The 19,969-nt window shown below is 40.3% G+C and overlaps 1 protein-coding gene across 1 annotated transcript in view; it reads right to left on the reverse strand.

Annotated features, from left to right (window-relative positions):
* Positions 1–19,969, reverse strand: part of thada (THADA armadillo repeat containing) — a 115,703-nt gene that overhangs the window by 63,709 nt on the left and 32,025 nt on the right. Inside the window, exons 27-28 of the mRNA XM_031741117.2 lie at positions 11,100–11,189; positions 5,801–5,932 (exon numbers count right to left, since the gene is read on the reverse strand). Coding sequence (XP_031596977.1) covers positions 5,801–5,932; positions 11,100–11,189 — 222 coding nt within the window. The remainder of the gene's footprint in view (positions 1–5,800; positions 5,933–11,099; positions 11,190–19,969) is intronic.

Genomic DNA, 19,969 nt, shown 5'->3' on the forward strand with positions numbered 1-19,969 from the left:
AGGCATTTGTTCACCATTCGTCATCGTGGGGAAATGCACTGCATCGTATTTTAAAAAACAAAACAAAAAAAACTGATAGCAGTCCCTTTTGAAGTGCATTTCTGTGCCCTTTCAAAAGAAATGAGATATGAGACAGTGCGGGCCAAAAAGGAAAGGAAGGGAGTGGTGCAGGCAGGCAGGGTGAGCAGAAATGCCTGGGCTGGATATCACGGGATATAAATCACTACCACAACACTCTGAGGGCTTACAGTTAAGATGGAGAGACAGAGAAAAAGAGAGAAGCTCCAAGGAGATAAGACAAACTGTTTCAAAGACATTGCGGATAGGAATGAAGTCATTAATTATTATAACAAATGTCCGCTTCTCGTCATCCTCCCCCGTTTTCTCGTCATCATCATCATTCACTCCGTCATTACGCATGCAGGTGTGACGCTTGCACAGGGCCCGGCATCGAGGGAATGTTACAAATCTACTGAGGATGAGCTGGGAGGTTATGATTAAAGAAAAAAAATTGCTATGTGGTGTAAAGGAGTTACACCACAGTATGTGAGTACGGTGCTCTGGCCTGTCAACAGGTGAAGCTAAGCAACATTTAATCCTTGGAGGTGACGGGTCAGGTCTTATGGGGATGGGGAGCACGCGGGGGGCGACAGCCATCGGCCTCATCAGACACGTCCTGCACACGCCTGGGGTAGACGGGTTGGGGGATGGAAAGGGGATATCGCAGAGAAACATGGCTGGAGCCAAAGAAGTTGTGGCTGGGCTATATTTAACGTCTCCAACATGTGGGCTTCATTTGGCTAGATGTGTGTGCTGCATACCTTCTCTGACAGTGCCAGACTCAGCCGAAAGCCCTTTTATTTTCACCCACAAGAGATGAAACTCTAAAGGCATAACTACGAGATTTCACTGAGGTTCAGATTTTTTATTTTTTTAAGAACGTAAATAAAGGCAATAAAGGCAAAGTCACACATTTACAGGTACAAATGGTAACGCCTCCGGTTTATGACCCAACCAGCTTCTGATCACACTTCACTTTCCATTTTCTATGTGTGTCACTAAATATGGAGTGAAATTAATTTTTCAACAGGGTTATTATCAGATGCGAGTTAGATGGCTGCCCCTACCTGCGTGTACTTCTGCTGGAGGTTTCTTCCTGTTAAAAGGGGGTTTTTCTTTCCCACTCTCGCCAAGTGATTGCTCAAATTACTGTATGGCCTTTACCTTACAGTATACAGTAATCGGCTTAAGGCGACTGTGGTTGTGATCTGAATATATAAATAAAATGTAGTGTTTTGCAGCATAAGACTGAAGAAGTGGATCAGACTAGAAACAGTTACAGAACCAGCCCTTAACTGTTTTGTGTGCAGTCAGACAGAGTGTAGAGACGGAGGAAAAACCAAATGCGATCAAGACGAGATTACCAATATACGTGAAATAGTCTTGGAGGTCTCTAAAGATCCTGAGGTAACACGTCAGCGCCTAAAGAGCTGCTGGTAAAAACTCCAAAATGAAAAAAGAAAGTTAGACCCTTTTTGTAGTCATAACTGAATCCAGACATTGTTTAAGCATTCTGACACATATCCGTAGTCCAGTAACAATTGTCTCTGTAATAAAGGGCACAATGCCAGCAGGAAATGCTAAAACTTAAAATCACTGTTTAATGGAGCCAACTTGTCAAACTGAAAACAAAACATGATGATTTTTTTAAAGGCTAAAACTTTGGGGCACTAGCAGCTTTGCATTTCCTGTTCTTTGACTTTGGACGTGTCTGTTATCTCTTATAACCTTGAGCTACACTATTATGTACAAACACATGAGCATTACTCATACAACAGGGTTGAACTTGACTGTTTTAGAGGGCAGAGGTTTCACCCTCACACACCAGAGTTTAGTGCAGTAAGTACTAATCCTGAAAGATCACTGGGAAGCAGAATGACTGCGCTAATCTGGCAAAGGACCAGTAGCAATAGTTGCCACAAATCTCCACCTTTAAACATAACAAAGGTTGGATGAAGGAAAACACAAAACGGTCACAATTCACCGTGAGATGCAGAGGAACGTGAACATCTAAACAAAAATCTCACGCCAAATCCTTCAAACAGTCGATGAGACTTTGCACGCAAACACCAAATGTCACCCTCACGGTGGCACTGAAGACACAGTCAGACTTCTCCTCTGTGGAGCACAGATGTTAGCATAAAACTTGAATTCCTTTCAAACTTTGAGTCTGGGCCAAACAAACTAAAAGAGCTGCTCAGCAACAGAATATATTATACAGTAAGCAGCAAACAATACGGCTCTACCGTTTCACTAAAAATGTTACAATTTTTGGCCATTTTTGACAGTGGTTTATTCAATCCACTTGAAAATTGGAGGATTTACTGTTGGTTAGTTTGAGGTATTTGGATGAGTGGTTCTTATATTCCAGTTGACCAGTCTGTAGGGTGAGGGCCACTAGCTTTGTGAAGACACCGCCTCACATTAAATCTCATTCCCAAAAATCTTACCCTAAGCTTAAGCATCGCAACTTAAGCTAAACATTAAAAAAAAGGCAGACGTAGCCATGGAGACAAAGACACCCGCCCGCCAAAAAAAAGGCCAGTGCACTAACAGTAAAGCCAAATCCCACAACTACTGTACATCTCCTCACGAGGCATGCTACAATACCAGTTTTATGTCTCCTCACTATGCCAGCCCCTACCAACACACATACAGCACCCACATGCAAGTACTATTATCTAAACCATCAGTAGTGCATTCCAACCTCAAGGTCAAAGCTTAACTCCCTATATCCTCCCAAACACGCGCGCACACCCACACACACAAAGTCGGACGCACAAGCTATCCAGCTGTAAAAATACTGCATCAATCATCTGGCTGGACAATTTACACATCAGATAAACTATTCAGAATAGCTATAGTGACAGAACAGCTTAAAAAAATGTAATCAGAAGGATCTGCCTTACACACATAACACAATAGTGATTTGGCGTACAAAGTGAAAAAGCCTTCACACCCACCTTTCCTTTGCCACAAAGCATCACCAGCTGTGTGCTTGCATTCCAGAAAAAAAATGAGCTTCAGTCTCCACCACCTTAGCTCTGCTGCTTTTATTTTATACACCTTATCAAGGTGCTGTTGAAGGGTGTAGGCTTTTAGGCGTAGGACTGACTTTTAAATGCTGAGATCAGGTATTTTTTTCTTGGGATGCCAAATCTTGTGGACACACAAGGTTGAAGCTTACGGTTCTTATTTGCAGGTGCGGCATATGAACATGTTCCAATAATATTTGTACATTTCTCCATCTGAGGAATGTAACAAAATTAGTTGTGACTAAAGTTTCCCACTCGCCAGAGAGGTTTACTCCCCAGTAAACAGCGAGTGGATTCAGACGAGCTGCAACGCAAGACAACACACACATGCGCTGCTCGCTGCAGGAACAGCTCACACTAGACAGGTGTTTTGTCTTAGTGTGGAAAGACACAAAATCATACAGATGAACACAAAACAATCTCTCTTGTAGCCATGGTGAAACATTCGATTATATCACAGGGATTGTACCAGTACTGAAAAACAACAATGAAATGATGACAGCACATCCATATCAAAGATGCAGAAACACCTGCGCAAACAAAGCAAATGAAAGAAGCCCTGCACACACACAAACACGCGCACACTTGATGTTTAGACCTTTGCTGATTGTGAATTGTTCTATAGTTAGAAAGAAAAGTTCAGATAATCTTAGTTTGAGAGGTTTATCACAGCTGAGACAGCAGGTGTGGGACTGTCTTGGGTTGGACAGAATTCCTTTGGTTACATTTTTTCTTCCAGACTTTACATAAGCAGGCAAAGTGACTGGAAAAGGCATCATTAGTAGGGTCTGAGAAATGCTCATTCAAGTCCACTTTTATGAGGGGAGGGATGGATAGTGACAGAATCAGTTTGACCGAAGTTTCCAAGCAAACATCACAACACAGGGACGACAGTCATGAAATAAAAGTGTGTGCCAATCTAGCACGGCCAAAGTTTCTAATAATGAAAGGTCAGCGTATGAACAAGTATTTCCTCTGAGGCAAAAGCACAGCCTCCCTTAAAGCCTGTGCTTTTCTCTATTAATGCCATAACTGATACCTGGAATTTTGCAATGTCAAAAACGGCTGACTGGGAATCAGGGTTGGGTGATATGTAAAAATTTTCCAACCGACAATCGTCACTCCAATAATCGACGATGGGCGGTATATTTGTGCATGCGCAGACTTTTTGATGGGCGGAGCAATGTAGTCATGCACAGACTGATTTGCGCATTTACAACACAAAAGAAGTCCGAACATGGACGAACTAATCCCCCCCCCCCCCCCCAAAAAAAAAAAATTAGGGCTGTCATCGTTAACGAGGTCATCACGATTAACGCAATTAAAAGTTTTCACGCGCTCAACTCATCTGGAGCGCAGAATGAACAAACTTGGACTAACTGCCCCAAATACGTTGACAACGACATTTCAGAGATTTTGACTCCGTCTGTGCTGCAGATGGGTTAATTGTTAATCGCGTTAGTCGTCATGATGGCGCGTTAACGCTGACAGCACTAAAAAAAATATGAAGTCGCCAATTTGGGATTTCTTTGGCTTTAAACCAGATGAAAGAGGTAAACCTAAGGATGTAGCCAAAGGGGTGTGCCACTTGTGCAGACGTATAGCGCAAGCAAAGTACTCAAACACGACTAACTTGCATGAGCATGTACGTGTCCACCATCCGGCGGAGTATGCTAGGCTATCACCAGCTTCTGCAGCTCCATCAACAAGCATTTGGTCGCACTCTGAGGAGGGGGCATTTGCTCGCAGATGAACGAGGCTGCTGTTAAAACAGCGCTATTTTTTTTTTTCTTCTGTTGACTGCTTCTATTAGCTCCATCGTTATTAGCAAACTTACTCATGGGCAAATAAATAAATCGCCCTTTAAAAATGATCGACAATAGCTGATATATTCATCCAATCGCCCAACCCTACTGTGAATACTGTCAATCGTGCATAGATACTCAGTCGCAGTTCACAGTAAAATATGGAGTTGGAAATGATTACAATAAGCCCCCATAAGGCTGGGAAATATTGCAGTATGAATGTTCGATAGAAAGCATGAATGAGTGTGAATGGGTCAATAAGACTTGCTGTATAGTGGAGTAGTAAAGCACTACATAAAATCCAGTTCATTTACTATTTTTAAAAAAGATGAATGGCTTCTAAAGAAAGTTATCTTACATCCTCCGCAATGACCTCACCTCGAGTTTACCCTTTCTGGATGAAAGTGAAAGAATTTCATTTATGATGTGCAAATCTATGTGACCACATTGAGTGTATACATAAAAACATCATTAGAACATCGCTGAACTGACTACCACGTCAAAATCAGAAGATGAATAGAGCGGATGGATATCCATGTCTCAGTCAGAATGCTTGGTGTGGGTTAAAACATCCTCCACGTCACAGAAAGCGGCCACAGTCCTGACCACCCGTGTCACATGTTCACTGTATGTAAGAAGACAGGAGAGAGAAATCCACTGGAGTGTATCAAACCAGCAGAAAACATATTTGGGTCTGGATGTGTTTTGCTTCCCTGGAGATACTGCTAAGTCCCCTGCTTTGCATCTTTGTGGTTCGGGCAAACCCGTAGAGTCCATGCAGCTGAACTGCTGCTGTTTGTGAAACTAACCCACATTTGTAGAAAATCGTCAGTAATGGTCTCAGATGTTTTGACTCCACTGTTTCCACTGTACCCGTGCGTGCACACGTAGATCACCTACCTCATGATGAAGGGCATGAAAGGTGCGAGCCCCAAAGGAGAAGAGGATCCATCCATGGGAGAAGGGTAGAGCCGACTGAGAACCAGCAGCAGCAAGAAGAGACTGGGGTGCAGCTTCACCTGACCGCTGTCACTGAACATGTACACAAACACAAAGACACACACAATTAACGTTATCTAGAAAGTAAAAGTCATAAATCATCAATGGTAAAGCCGTTAAATGAATGGATACTAATACTTTAATGCTGTTTAAGGATTGCTAACATACTGAGATTCAAGAGAAGCACACGAGTGGCGACACTTTAAGACAAGGCGACACTCCTGCCGTCACTGTAATGGTAGAACAGTGATAAACTGTACGCTATTTTGGATAATCTTCTTCAGACATGATCATAAGGGACTCTGTACACATAAAAGAAGTTGTTAGCAAAAGAAAGGGCCTGAAATGTGGGCTCTAGGAATAACCTTCACTTCTCCAGTGAAGGGTTGTTAACAGCCCATAGATAAATGTGCACAACACCTCTGTGGAGCTTATGCTAACATGCAGTCAAACTCTATGAAGTTGAACTTCAGGAGTCTCTATGGCAGAACTGCACAGCAATTCTTTCTTCACTTTCTTGCCTTTTGCTAAAGAGTTCATAGTTAAATGAGAATATCCTCTTGTCTATAGGCTGACTATGAAGCTAAAGCAGCAGACGATTAAAGCTAAAGCACAGAAAGCCCGAGCTAACGAACAGCACTTGTTTGCATAGCAGTTAAAACATGGTGTAGTGTTCACGTGACAGGAGCACGAGGCAAAGCACTTTTTAGCTCCTGAATTCATCTATACTGGTGAGAAATAAACAGTCTGGTGTGGCGATCACTGCAACAGTGAAAAGTCACCTGAAAAGCACAAATAACAAAAGTTACCGTGCAAAATTTAACTGGCCTAAATTCCTCTTGCTTTTTAATAGACTCTGCATGTCTAAAAACCACCCACGCTCTCAAACAGTCATCTCCTCATCAGTCCTTGAACCGAGCTTTTCACCTCCCTCTTCTCCTCCATCCAAGTCTCATCACTGCCAGCTGAGTCAGAATGGAAAAGTGTCTCTCTGCCAGCGGTTTCACAGTTTCACTCTGACACACTCGCAGCGAAGGAAGCAGGCAGGAAAATAGAGACGGGGAAAGAAACAAGGACTCAAAGAGCAAAATAAAATGAACCTTATGTAGTATCAACAACGAAGTCCAGCTGCGCTTTGCCTTCACGGGTTTTAGTTTTTCCTGTCTTGAATATAGAAACATGAGGAGGAAACAGTGTTTCAGCTTGACGCTGAACTTTGTGAAGTTCTGCTAATGTGGCTGTATGTGTGTATCAGGAGAGCAGTACATCCTTTGGGCCCTGTCATTAGCCATGAGGATCTCAGAGAATGGAGACCACCCCTCCCGCCCCTTCCCCGAGAAAACATCGTATGCTTTTCATTACTTTGTTAAACAAAACACTCACAGAGAACCGTCCACTGGGACTGCCGCAGATCGGCAAGATGGGAAATGTAATAGCGGCCCAATTAGTAACTGGTCTAATGTGTTTAATGTCACAGTTCAGTCAAGCACAGCAGGACAGGATGTGATGTCACAGAAACAAGGGACTGGGCTGGTGGTGGGGAGGGGGGCATACAAGACCTTGTTGGGATGCAGCTGAAGGCAGAAACATTTGACAGGATAAAAAAAGAGACTCTGTGGCATTTAATGCTGTCAGATCCTTCTGTGAATGTTTGCCCTCTCTAATCCAAACTCCTCAATCATCTCCAACAGCCGGGTGTTTGATGAAACAGCCTATTTTTATTTTGTATCGTTTAAAAAGAGAGTGGAAACAGAGCACTGACCTTAAGTATGTGAATTCTTCATTTAGAAAGGAGTGAAGGGGACACAGTAGCAAAGAGACACCAAAGAAGCTCTAAAGTAAACTCAAGCTGCAGCTTACGATTTATTCCACTGGTAGACAAATAAATCGTCCACTGTGTTTAGAAAATGACTTGGAATATGATCCGAAAACTGTTTTCTTTGGACGTGCAGGCAGAGGCAGATAAGATGAAGCGCTGCTACAAATCAGAGCGGATTAAAAATGTGGGCGGTGACCTGAAATACTTTCGCAGATAAACCTGCTTTGCTACGCAGAGATAATAAAATTAGAAATCTGAAACAACAAGTCGGTCTCGGAGCATATATGAGAGCATCTTAGGCCCCTCCGAGATAGTCTTTCCAAAATTAAATTTAGAGTGTTTAGAGTGAGTGCATATACAAGCAGACCTTGTGTGACAGGAGGACCATAGGAAGTACTATAGGAGGTAAAACAGGATACCAGAAACAAATGCTACACAAAATGTACTCACAGGTCATTCAAAATACTCCATTTAATAATCATGAATCAAAATAACAAAGGCACTGGCAGAACACGTAAATAAATAAATCAGATTACTTTGGTCTAGACAGTTTTCTTCCCCCGTGGCGTGTGATGAAGGTGATTTTCAGGTTTTTTTCCTTGCTTCCCTCCATTTAAGGAATAATAACTATTATAATAAGTCAAGAAACATGTGCTCACCTGAAGCCCCGGTCACACAAACATCGAGAACTCCAGCAACCGCTAAACGACTTAAATTTACATTTGCTAGGTAGCTGGTGGTTGGTTGGTGTCAACGAATCTGCATTACTTCCCTAACAACCAGTGGTTGCCAAGAAGCTGCCAAGTGATCTCTAGGCCTGTGTGAATCTGATATATAATCTGTGACTCAGAAATTGAAGGACAGCAACTGTTCTTTTCCCTTTTTTGGTCCCATCACATGTACACTGTGATAATACTGGATGCCAACATTAAGCATGACCAGAGTTTTAAAAAAACAAGGTTAGCATTTATGTGCAAGTAATGTGTTAGCAAAAAGCTGTGGTTTCAGGGATTTTCATCGACTCTTGGATATTTAAGAGAAGGGATATCTCAGGCTGACAGTGGGTGGATAAGAACTGTGAATCTTTCTCATCCAGAAAATGTCTAATAGTCTGATTACCTAAGGACCAGACACTCCTGCACCAGGAAGGACCCACTGCAGCAGGATAAGGTCTCAGAGTGGATCTGAGACAGTCAGGGTATCACATGGAGTCTGTGTGACTTTCTAACGCACTAGGGTCCACTCAGGTCCACTCGGGTCTCAGTGACGTAAGTTTCGTCATCAGAGGGTCTGTGTGGAGCTCCATGTGCCTGCCTGGTTTTTTTGACTGCGTGGACTCATCCACTTAGAATCCATATTGCAATGTAAAAATATGCATGCTCTCCAGGCACCGGACTTCAAGTGGAAGTCTGAAATCTAACAGGAATGATTGCTGGGCCGTTGGGTCTCCAGCTCTCCATGTCCGCTAACCGAGTATTACCTACTCTTAACGTTCACCGCCGCGTCTCCAAACTCTTTCATGTGTATCACAGGTGCTCAGTATGAACCTGTTGTTATCTGTGAACAGGATGGGGTGCAAGTGGTTCACCTGCCACTTTTGGTGTTCTCGGGCAAAGGACCTAATATGATGCTCATGGAGTTTGTTTCTTACTGTTTGACTGGATAAATGTACATGAGCAGCTCTCTGGTGGTTACTTTGTAAATACATGAAATGGACTCACAATGTTTTGTGCTTTCTAACTCAACACATTCATATCCCTGAAGTTCATCTTACTTTGTTTGATACTATGATGAGTATCGTTATCTTTATTTAAGGATAGTATATACAAAATATATGGATATACAGTGTAACATGTTGCCAAAAAAACAAAAAAGGAGAATGATGGCAGAAAGATGGTGCTTTAAACAATATTTATATAACAATAAAATAAAAACAGTTAAAAAGAATGATGGGAGTCATTTTTAAGAGGTAAGAATCAGAGTGTGGGGGGCTGATTATACAGAGGTCACTGTTCAGCTGTACAGGCAGTGATAACAGGTCATCTCTCACAGTAACCAGCTACTGTCAGGGAAACACCCTGTACACTAGCTGCCCTGCATCAAACACTTGATGACTCTAATGCCTGTAGAGGCCATGCCATGTGCTGGTCCATCTGCATTGCTCTGCTATCAACAAGTGAAACTGAGCTTTTGGAGCTAATAAAGCTCATAAAGTAATGAAAAGTGTCTTTTATCAGGAGTGAAGACTTCAGAACTGTTTGAATCCATACAGGTAGGAAAACTGTTTAATAGTCACTACAGTGAGTATTAAAAGATAATCAGATAATCAGAGTCAGCTTTGCAGGTTTAAATACTGCCACCAAGAATTGTATTTAAAAACTATGATTCCAAAGCTCATCAAGGCTTAAACATGCCAACATAGGCAAGACTTGTCTGCATGCAACAATAATGCTTACTACAGGAAGAAGCACATACTCTGCTTGTCCAGTGTTTTATATGTCAGCTTGTGAATTACTACACATCTCGCAGCTTTAGTAATAAGAGGGATTTCTGCAGGAAGAGCGGATTACATAATCCACAAATATACAGCCTTACACAGGTCCAGATCCTGCTTCTATAATCTTTCCTATACCGTTGGCCTATTTTGGAAACATACTCCTTCACGTCTGTTTGAAAAACCACTAACAGCAGCCCTGTTACCTCCAGTCCTGCAGCGTATGGCTACAGTTTGGTGCGGTTGGTCTGTTTGGGTGGCGCGATACACTGAGATGTGGGAAGTCAGACAGCCGGGATCTGGTTCCGTGGGAAATTTGCAAATGTTTTAACAAGGGTCGCGGGGAGTAGGGGGGAATTGTGAAAGAGCTGGCCTGAAAGAGCTTTCAATTAATTGGATCCATATTAAGATAAGGCCGCCTGGGCAGCTGTTGGATGACTCATATGCTTTTAAAAAGGGAGTCTGGAGTGAGCTGACAAAGATAAGACCGATGAACCCAAGTGGACCCAACTCTCCACTCCAAAAACTATAGCAAAATCTCAACAAGACATTCGTTTTATTCGCTCGTAAAGCTCTGTGCTTTGAACAATTGTCTGTCAGCTAAGCAATTTAGAAAAAGGCCCACGTGAGAATTCAATGCAGAGGAAAAATAGCTGAGTTCTTTGAGAAAAACCTAGCTTTTGGACTGATGAAAAGTTGCGCTAACCTTGCTTCTTCCACCAGAAAGCCTGCCGGTGCAAAAGCACTACTGCTTAATCAGCTTAAGCAAACAAAAAAGGCTGTCTTGTAGAGCTGAAATGCAAGTCAAACTGAACCCGTAATAGGATCAAGGATGTGCGAAAAGCCACGGCGAGTGTGCGTGTGTGGATTTAAGAGCGCCACCTTACCTTTCCACTGTGGCTGCAGCTTCCTCCAGCTGGTTCAGAAGAAATGGGTATAGAGCCGGAAACCGGGTGAAAAACTCTCGACCCGTCATCCTGCAGGCAAAGAGAGAGAGCTCTTACAACCACAATCAGAAATAAGGATTCACAAACAATCTTTGATATATTCGGTGAAGTGTATAGTAAGGGTTCTGTATAAAATATGATCTGCCAATTCGTTAGGTACACCTGCTTAAGCGCTCATAGATGCAGATACCCAATTAGCCAATCAGATGGCAATATCACAATATCAGACATGTAAACATGGTCAAAATGACCATAGCGTGGTTTTCAGAAACAGGCAGGCTGGTCTGAGTATTTCAGAAACTGCTAATCTATGAGGAGTTTCCCACACAATCATCTCTAGGGTCTACAGAGAATTGTGAGAAAAACAAAACATATTAATCTCACGTGGGGCTGCACGGCGCTAACGTGTTAACGAGCTAACTGCGCTAACGCATTAACGCTGTGCAGGTCCATGCACGGGGCGATCCGCGCTAACTCGCTAAGGAGATTTGCTGTGTTAATGTGGTTATGGCGTTAATGTCATTTTAACTAGATTAACGCTGACAGCACTAAATATAATTTTAATACTTTTTAACATGATATTTAAAAATGATCATGTATATTATGTATGTTTTTAACAAGTATACAAGCATCATGTTGATTGTTTGCTTATAGAATTAAAACAAAAACATACTAGCAAGCTAACAAGTTTCTTCTTTCTGTTTGTTTAAAAACACGCCCACAGTGGTCACACACTGTGGTATGACGTTTCACAGCAAGTGACACCACCAACAAGGTAGCTGCTGCCCCTGAATTATTTACTATAATCACATATATGACATACATAGTCACATATATGCATATTTAATGTATTTTCAACCTTGAAAAGTGCACATTAAAATAAATGCAAACTCAGAGCAGCAGAGGAACTTGCGATTCCTATAAATGGAATTAGGGTATTTTTTCTTGTTTTTCCGAGCTGTAATGCAGGACTTCCTCTTGAAACTCGCAGGGGGCAGGCTTAAGCCAAAACTCAAGAAGGCTGCTATTAAACAGTCACAGGACTGCTCTCACACACTGTGCGCTGCTCTGCCTGAACAGTAAATAGACTCTGACAAGTGAAATATGTGGAGCCCACCCTTTATAGCAGACACTGAAACATTAGAGTAACAAACCTAAAAAAGAAAGAAGGAATAAAGCTGGAAAGTTTATTACTTTTTGGAGTGCTTGTCTGTGTCTATGAGGTTTGAAATATTATAGTCTGAAAAATGCTGGATGTAGAGCAAAGGAACATAAAAAGAAGGGTTGTTTGTTTGTAAGGAGAATTATTATGCAAAAAGAGAAATGAATGAAAATGATCCCCGTGAAAAAAAGTACTTTACCAGATGCCACTGAGCTAGAGTCGAAGATCGGAAGCAGCTGGGAAGCAAAACAGGAAGGTGATTTTAAGCTACAAAGAGATTCACAAATAAAGCAAGTATAACGTTAAACAAGAGGACAAATAAAAAAGGAAACTAGTAGTTTTATTGTGCTCCAACTTGAGCTTCATTTACTTAAATTACTGTTAGTTGTGATTAAATTCCTATGTCCCAGGCACTCCCCTTCTATAAAAGTGACAAACAGTACCAAGTCGAGCCATAGGCGATGGGGGGAGGGAGGTAATGGAGCGAGCCTCCTGCCAAATACTGTGAAGCTCTGATAAGGAGACGTTCTCAGGATAAATACTCGGTGCCTAAACAAATCAAACCTTAATGTTTGCTTATCCACACCTACAAATGGAAACTGATCTGTGTGTGGATCCATATATACACTGCACCCCATTCTGCTGTCACATGTTTCTGCTTATATATTCACACACACGTCAATAAAATGACAAACTTTATATTTAACACAAGCGGTCTCTCTGCTACAACTGCCATTCAGCCTCAGGGCCAATAAAGTTTTTATTTAACTCAACCCATCTAAATAAAGTCATTCCTAAAGGGAAGAGGTCTGCTCTGCCAAACACTCGATCACAAGACTGGAGAGATCACATAGTGCTTCAGTCACAACTGGCATGGATTCTACACTACAAACACACACACACACACTTATATAATATAAAACACACAGTCATGGTTTTGCACATCCATCCAGTAGACATGCTGACTTAAATCAGGTCAAACGGGATGTGTGTGTGTGTGTGTGTGTGTGTGTGTGTGTGTCCTTTCTTTCTCTCCTTTCCCTGAAGGCGTCAGAGACGGAGAGAGGAGGAAGGCGGAGGTGTAGGGCTGTTTGATATAACGATATATATCGGATGGCGATATGACAACGTCTTTGTTTCATATTACGCTATCATTGTGTGGATGCTTTATGCATCCACACTATTGAGTTCCTGTTTCTCTTTATTCTTTATACTTTATTATTCTAGTTGCCACTTTTTGTACGTTTTTTGGCACTTAACTACTTTAACAATTTTCAGCCGATTTCCACCGTTCAAATTTTAAACTATTCTGCTATTTCTGCTAATGATGGCTATGACTTTTGGTATTTTATGCTATTATACTTTTTAAAATATTAAGCTTTTTTCCTTTAATTTGTCCCATTGAAATGAATGGGAAACTTCCACAATTCTGCTAAAACTTGGTTGTTTTTGAAACTTAACTACATTCTCATACTTTCGCCTAGAACAACCATTCAAACTTTAAAATGTTCACAAATTATTGGGCTATTCATTAATGATTCAGCTTTTTCATATCTGTTACCGTTTTCATCTTATCCCTCTTTACGTTTTGAGTTTCATTTTGTGATTTTTCAGAAAATACATGCGTTGTTATGGTTGCTATGCACTTGGCTTCCAGTGTGCCACTGTAGGTTTCGCAGTCTTCTCTTCATGTCCGAACAGCTTCTTGCTACTTGCTCAATTTTCACTCAACTTCCACAAATTATACATCAAAACGTAGGTATTTTTGCTGGCTTTCAGAAAATGTCACCATCATTGTTGTGAGATTCATAGAATTTTGGCAAATCTCCTCAGACCAACACAAAGTCGGAAAACTCTCCATAGAAAGTCAATGGAGAGTTTGTTCAAAATCATCGCTTGATTTCTGTAATGACAGGCATATTCGAATCGTCATATCTCCTTAACGAAGCGAAGTTAAAACATGAGGCTTGTCCCGTATATCTTCAGACACTCCTGACGCTCACAATTCAAGAATTTTTTTCTCACCTATTACCGTTCTGAAATGAGTTAGACTTGTTTGAGGGTAGGAAATTAGTCCTTCGCTCAGATTTCTTCAGATTTCAAACTCTGAAATGAACCACTTTTTTCTCTCGTCATATCTTTTTTTTGGATTTCCACAGAGACCTGAAAATTTCCATGACTGTTCACCAAAGCCTGCTGTCTCTTACGGTGAAAGAATGATATCGATACTCAAATAGATTTAGAGTTAGAAAGCGTTGTTTGAGGGCAAGTCAAGGCAGTTTTCGCTTGCCTCTACTCAGTTATGGTGCATTACAAGTCAAATATCTTTAATAATTCATATTGTAATGATAAATTGTCAACACTTGAAGATTCCCCATCTCTTCTGAACAAAACGGTGTAAGAATGACTGTTCTAGCCCCTACGGTTAGGAAATTATGGTCATTTGTTTGAGAGGAATCCTCACTATGAGAAATACACTGCAGAAATCCTGTCTCTGTCTGTGCTGAGTGTGTGTACAAAGGGCTGCACCTGTTTTGGCGGGAAAAAGTACACAGCCTCTCTGATTGGTGGATTCAAATTTAGCAGCTCCCAGGCTGCTTGACTGACCTAGAAAGTTTCTTCTCTGTCCCTCTGTGTGTGTGTGTGTGTGTGTGTGTGTGTGTGTGACAGAGAGAGAGAGAAGGAGGCGAGAGAGAGTTTTTTATGGGAGCATCTTATTATATGATTTAAATTCAATATATTTAGACTGGTTGACTGAATTTGATCCTGTGTGTGTCTCTCTGTGCATGTGTGTTTCCATATGTGTCCATATTTGTGATTGTGTCACTGTTATACTTTTTTTTTGCTGATTTTTTCATTTAACAATAACATTTGAGGGACCCTTAGCATGTTCAGGATTCTTTCAGCTGTCCATTTTGCTTTTCCAATTTTTCTATTTAAGTTATTACTATTGTGTTGAGTCATAGCATTCTGCTGCTTTTCAGTATTTGTGCTAAATACAGCATTTCTGCTAAATCATACTCTTTCTGCTATTTCATAAGATTTGTGCTAAATATAGTGTTTCTGCTATTTCTGCCAAATTTAGTATTTTTGATTAATTAGGGTTTTTCTACCAAATCATAGTACAGTTTTACTGCTTTTATAGGATTTTTAGAGGATATTTATATTGCTTAATATAGTATTTCTGCTTTTTATAGGATTTGTGCTTAATATAGTTTTTCTAAAAATGTAGTATTTATGCTTAATCATACTATTTCTATATATTTCTGCCAGGTCCCCAGGCAGCTAATCCTCTGTGAGGACTGATACATACAAATACATATCAGGGCCTGCACGGCTTCCCAGCCAGCCAATCATATCTGGGGTCTGCCCTTTCTTCTCTCGTCATATCTCAGTGACAGATGTACAAAGAGCAATGCAAATCACAGTCAAAGTACACGAAAAGTACGCTGATTCACCCAGTACAAGAATTATGCTTCTAGTCCACCTAGTTTTTGAGTTACACGACGTTTTGTAACTGCAAAAACGGCGTTTTTCGCCTCTCACCGCAATCTGATTCTGACTGCTCATCACCCTGTTTTCCAGGCGTTTGCTCTCTTTCCCAGTGGCGCAGTTGGTAATGACACAGATCTGCAACCCAAAGGTCGTGGGTTCAATTACACCTTGGGCAACATGTGTTTTTTCCTACAAATTAATACACTATCACAGACCACTAATTCATATTCATCATTTATTACAATTCTGCAACCTTTTATGATTTTAGCAGCTTTTGTAATATGGACCTCAGATTCTTGTTAACACTCCATGGCACAAATACTATTCCTTTAGGCTCTGTGTGTGTGTGTGTGTGTGTGTGTGTGTGTGTGTGTGTGTGTGTGTGTGTGTGTGTGTGTGTGTGTGTGTGTGAGAGAGAGAGAGAGAGAGCGAGAGAGAGCCTTTTGATGGGAGAATCTTATTATATCATTTAAATTCAATATATTTAGACTGGTTGACTGAATTTGGTCCTGTGTGTGTCTCTGTGCATGTGTGTTTCAATATGTGCCCATATTTGTGATTGTGTGACTGTTATATTTTTTTTGCTGATTTTTTTTTTTTTCAATTAACAATTAGATTTGAGGGACCCTTAGCATGTTCAGGATTTTCCAGCTGTCCATTTTGCTTTTCCAATTTTTCTATAAGTTATTACTGTTGTGCTAAATCATAGCATTTCTGCTGCTTTTCAGTATTTGTGCTAAATACAGCATTTCTGCTAAATCATACTATTTCTGCTATTTCATAAGATTTGTACTAAATATAGTGTTTCTGCCAAATATAGTATTTCTGCCATTTTATAGTATTTGTGCTAAAACATAGTATTTCTACTAAATGTAGTATTTATGCTTAATCATACTATTTGTATATATTTCTGCCAGGTCCCCAGGCAGCTAATCCTCTGTGAGGACTGATACATATAAAATTTACATATCAGGGCCTGCACGGCTTCCCAGCCAGCCAATCATATCTGAGGTCTGCCCTTTCTTCTCTCGTCATATCTCAGCGACAGATGTACAAAGAGCAATGCAAATCACAGTCAAAATACACGAAAGTCCGCTGATTCACCCAGTACAAGAATTATGCTTCTAGTCCACCTAGTTTTTGAGTTACACGACATTTTGTAACTCCAAAAACGCGCTTTTGCCTGTCACCGTGATCTAATTCTGACTGCTCATCACCCTGTTTTCCAGACGCCGCTCTCTTTCCCAGTGGCACAGTTTGTAATGACTCAGGTCTGCAACCCAAAGGTCGTGGGTTCAATTCCACCTTGGTCAACATGTTTTTTTCCTACAAATTAATACATTGTCACAGACCACTAATTCATATTGATCATTTACTACAATTCTGCAAACTTTTATGATTTTAGCAGCTTTTCTAATATTGACCTCAGATTCTTGTTAACACTCCATGGCACAAATACTCTTCCCTTTAGGCTCTGTGTATGTGTGTGTGTATCAATATTTCTCCCATTTTAAAGTATTACTCCTCTATAATTGTATTTCTGTTAAATCAAAGTACTTTTACTACATCTTAGTACTTCTGCTCAATCATAGTATTTTGCCAAATCATGGTTTTGTGCCAAATCATAATATTTGTGTTATGTTATAGTATTACTACTAAGTGGAGGAATTTCTGTCATGTTACAGTATATGTGCTGATTACAGTATTTCTGTATAATAGAATTTTGGCAAATCTCCTCAGACCAACACAAAGTCTGGAAACTCTGCATAGAAAGTCAATGGAGAGCTTGTTCACAATCACCGCTTGATTTCTTTAATGAGAGGCATTTTCAAATCGTCATATCTCCTTAACGCAGCAAAGTTAAGACATGAGGCTTGTGCCAATATATCTTCAGACACTCCTGACGCTCACAATTCAAGAATTTCTTTCTCACCTATTACCATTTGGCCATGAATTGGGTTTGTTTGAGGGTAGGAAATTGGTCCCTCGCTCAGATTTCTTCAGCTTTCAAACTCTGGAAATGAGGCACTTTTTTCTCTCGTCATATCTTTTGATGGATTTCCACAGAGACCCGAAAATTTCCATGACTGTTCACCAAAGCCTGCTGTCTCTTACGGTGAAAGAATGATATCGATACTCCAAATAGATTTAGAGTTAGAAAGCGTTGTTTGAGGGCAAGTCAAGGCAGTTTTCGCTTGCCTCTACTCAGTTATGGTGCATTACAAGTCAAATATCTTTAATAATTCATATTTTAATGATAAATTGTCAACACTGTAAGATTCCCCATCTCTTCTGAACAAAACGGTGTAAGAATGACTGTTCTAGCCCCTACGGTTAAGAAATTATGGCCATTTATTTGAGAGGAATCCTCACTATGAGAAATTCACTGCAGAAATCCTGTCTCTGTGTGTGTAAAAACGGCTGCACCTGTTTTGGCGGGAAAAAGTACACAGCCTCTCTGATTGGTGGATTCAAATTTAGCAGCTCCCAGGCTGCTTGACTGACCTAGAAACTTGATTTTCTCTCCTGTGTGTGTGTGTGTGTGTGTGTGTGTGTGTGTGTGACAGAGAGAGAGAGAGAGAGAGTTTTTATAGGAGCATCTTATTGTATGATTTAAATTCAATATATTTAGACTGGTTGACTGAATTTGATCCTGTGTGTATCTCTCTGTGCTTGTGGGACTTTTTGCAGCTGTCCATTTTGCTTTTCCAATTTTTCTATTTAAGTTATTACTATTGTGCTAAGTCATAGCATTTGTGCTGCTTTTCAGTATTTGTGCTAAATACAGCATTTCTGCTAAATCATACTATTTCTGCTATTTTATAAGATTTGTGCTAAATATAGTGTTTCTGCTAAAAATAGTATTTCTGCCAAATATAGTATTTTCGATTAATTATAGTTTTTCTACCAAATCATAGTACAGTTTTACTGCTTTTTATATGGCTTCCCAGCCAGCCAATCATATCTGAGGCCTGGCACATTCAGATTTGCATATTGGGACCTTCATGGCTTCTAAGCCAACCAATTCTCTATGTCATATATCTCTAATATTTCATATTTTTATTTTCAGTGGTCAGCATTTCAAGATTCCCCTATGTCTTCTGAATAAAATGGTCTAAGAATGACTGTTTTAGCCCCTACGGTTAGAAATTCATGGCTGTTTGTTTGAGGGGAATTCTCACTATGAGAAATAGACTGCAAAAATCCTGTCTCTCTCTGTGCTGCATGTGTAAAAGCCTGCACTTGGTGCACCAGTTTTGGCGGGAAAAAGCACACAGCCTCTCTGATTGGTGGATTCAAATTTAGCAGCTCCCAGGCTTGCAAGACTGACCTAGAAACATGCTGTTAACAGCCCCTGTTCACTTTCTGCTGCTGCTGCTGCTGCTGTGTGTGTGTGTGTGTGTGTGTGTGTGTGTGTGTGTGTGTGTGTGTGTGTGTGTGTGTGTGAGAGAGAGAGAGAGAGAGAGAGAGAGATACACAGAAAGACCCTTTTAGGGTAGCATCTCATTGTTGGATAAAATGTAATATATTCAGACTGGTTGACTGGCATAGACCCTGCCTGTGTGTCTCTCTCTGTACATTTGTGTATCTATATTTGATTTCTTATGTATCTGTTGACTGTTCTTATTTGTTTTTCTTCTAAATGTATTTTTGTTTTATTTTTCACAGGTGAATAACAAATAGTTTTCAGCTTAACTTAACCATGTTCCTTTTATTCAGCTTGTCATTTTACCTTTCCAATATTTTCACTTAAGTTATTACTATTCTGCTCAATCATAGTATCTGTTCTAAATCATTGTTATTAAGCTATATTGTAGGATTTCTGCTAAATCATAGTATTTCTACTATATTATATTTTTCTTTCTAAATATAGCATTTCTGCTATAGAATAGTATTTCTGCTATGTTATAATATTTGTGCTAAACTGGAGTATTTTTGTTAAAACATAGTATTCATATAAAATTAAAATATTCATAGTATATTACAGTGTCTCTGGTAAATCACAGCATTTCTGCTATGTTGTACTGTTTTTCTAAGTCATAGTATTTCTGTAATGTTTAAGAATGTTTGGCTAAATATATTCTTTCTGTTATCTTATACAATTTCTCCTAAATTCTTGTATTTTTGAGAAGTTATCGTGTTTCTGGTAAGT

This window comes from Oreochromis aureus, linkage group 13 (assembly GCF_013358895.1).
Source record: "Oreochromis aureus strain Israel breed Guangdong linkage group 13, ZZ_aureus, whole genome shotgun sequence".
NCBI lineage: Eukaryota > Metazoa > Chordata > Actinopteri > Cichliformes > Cichlidae > Oreochromis > Oreochromis aureus.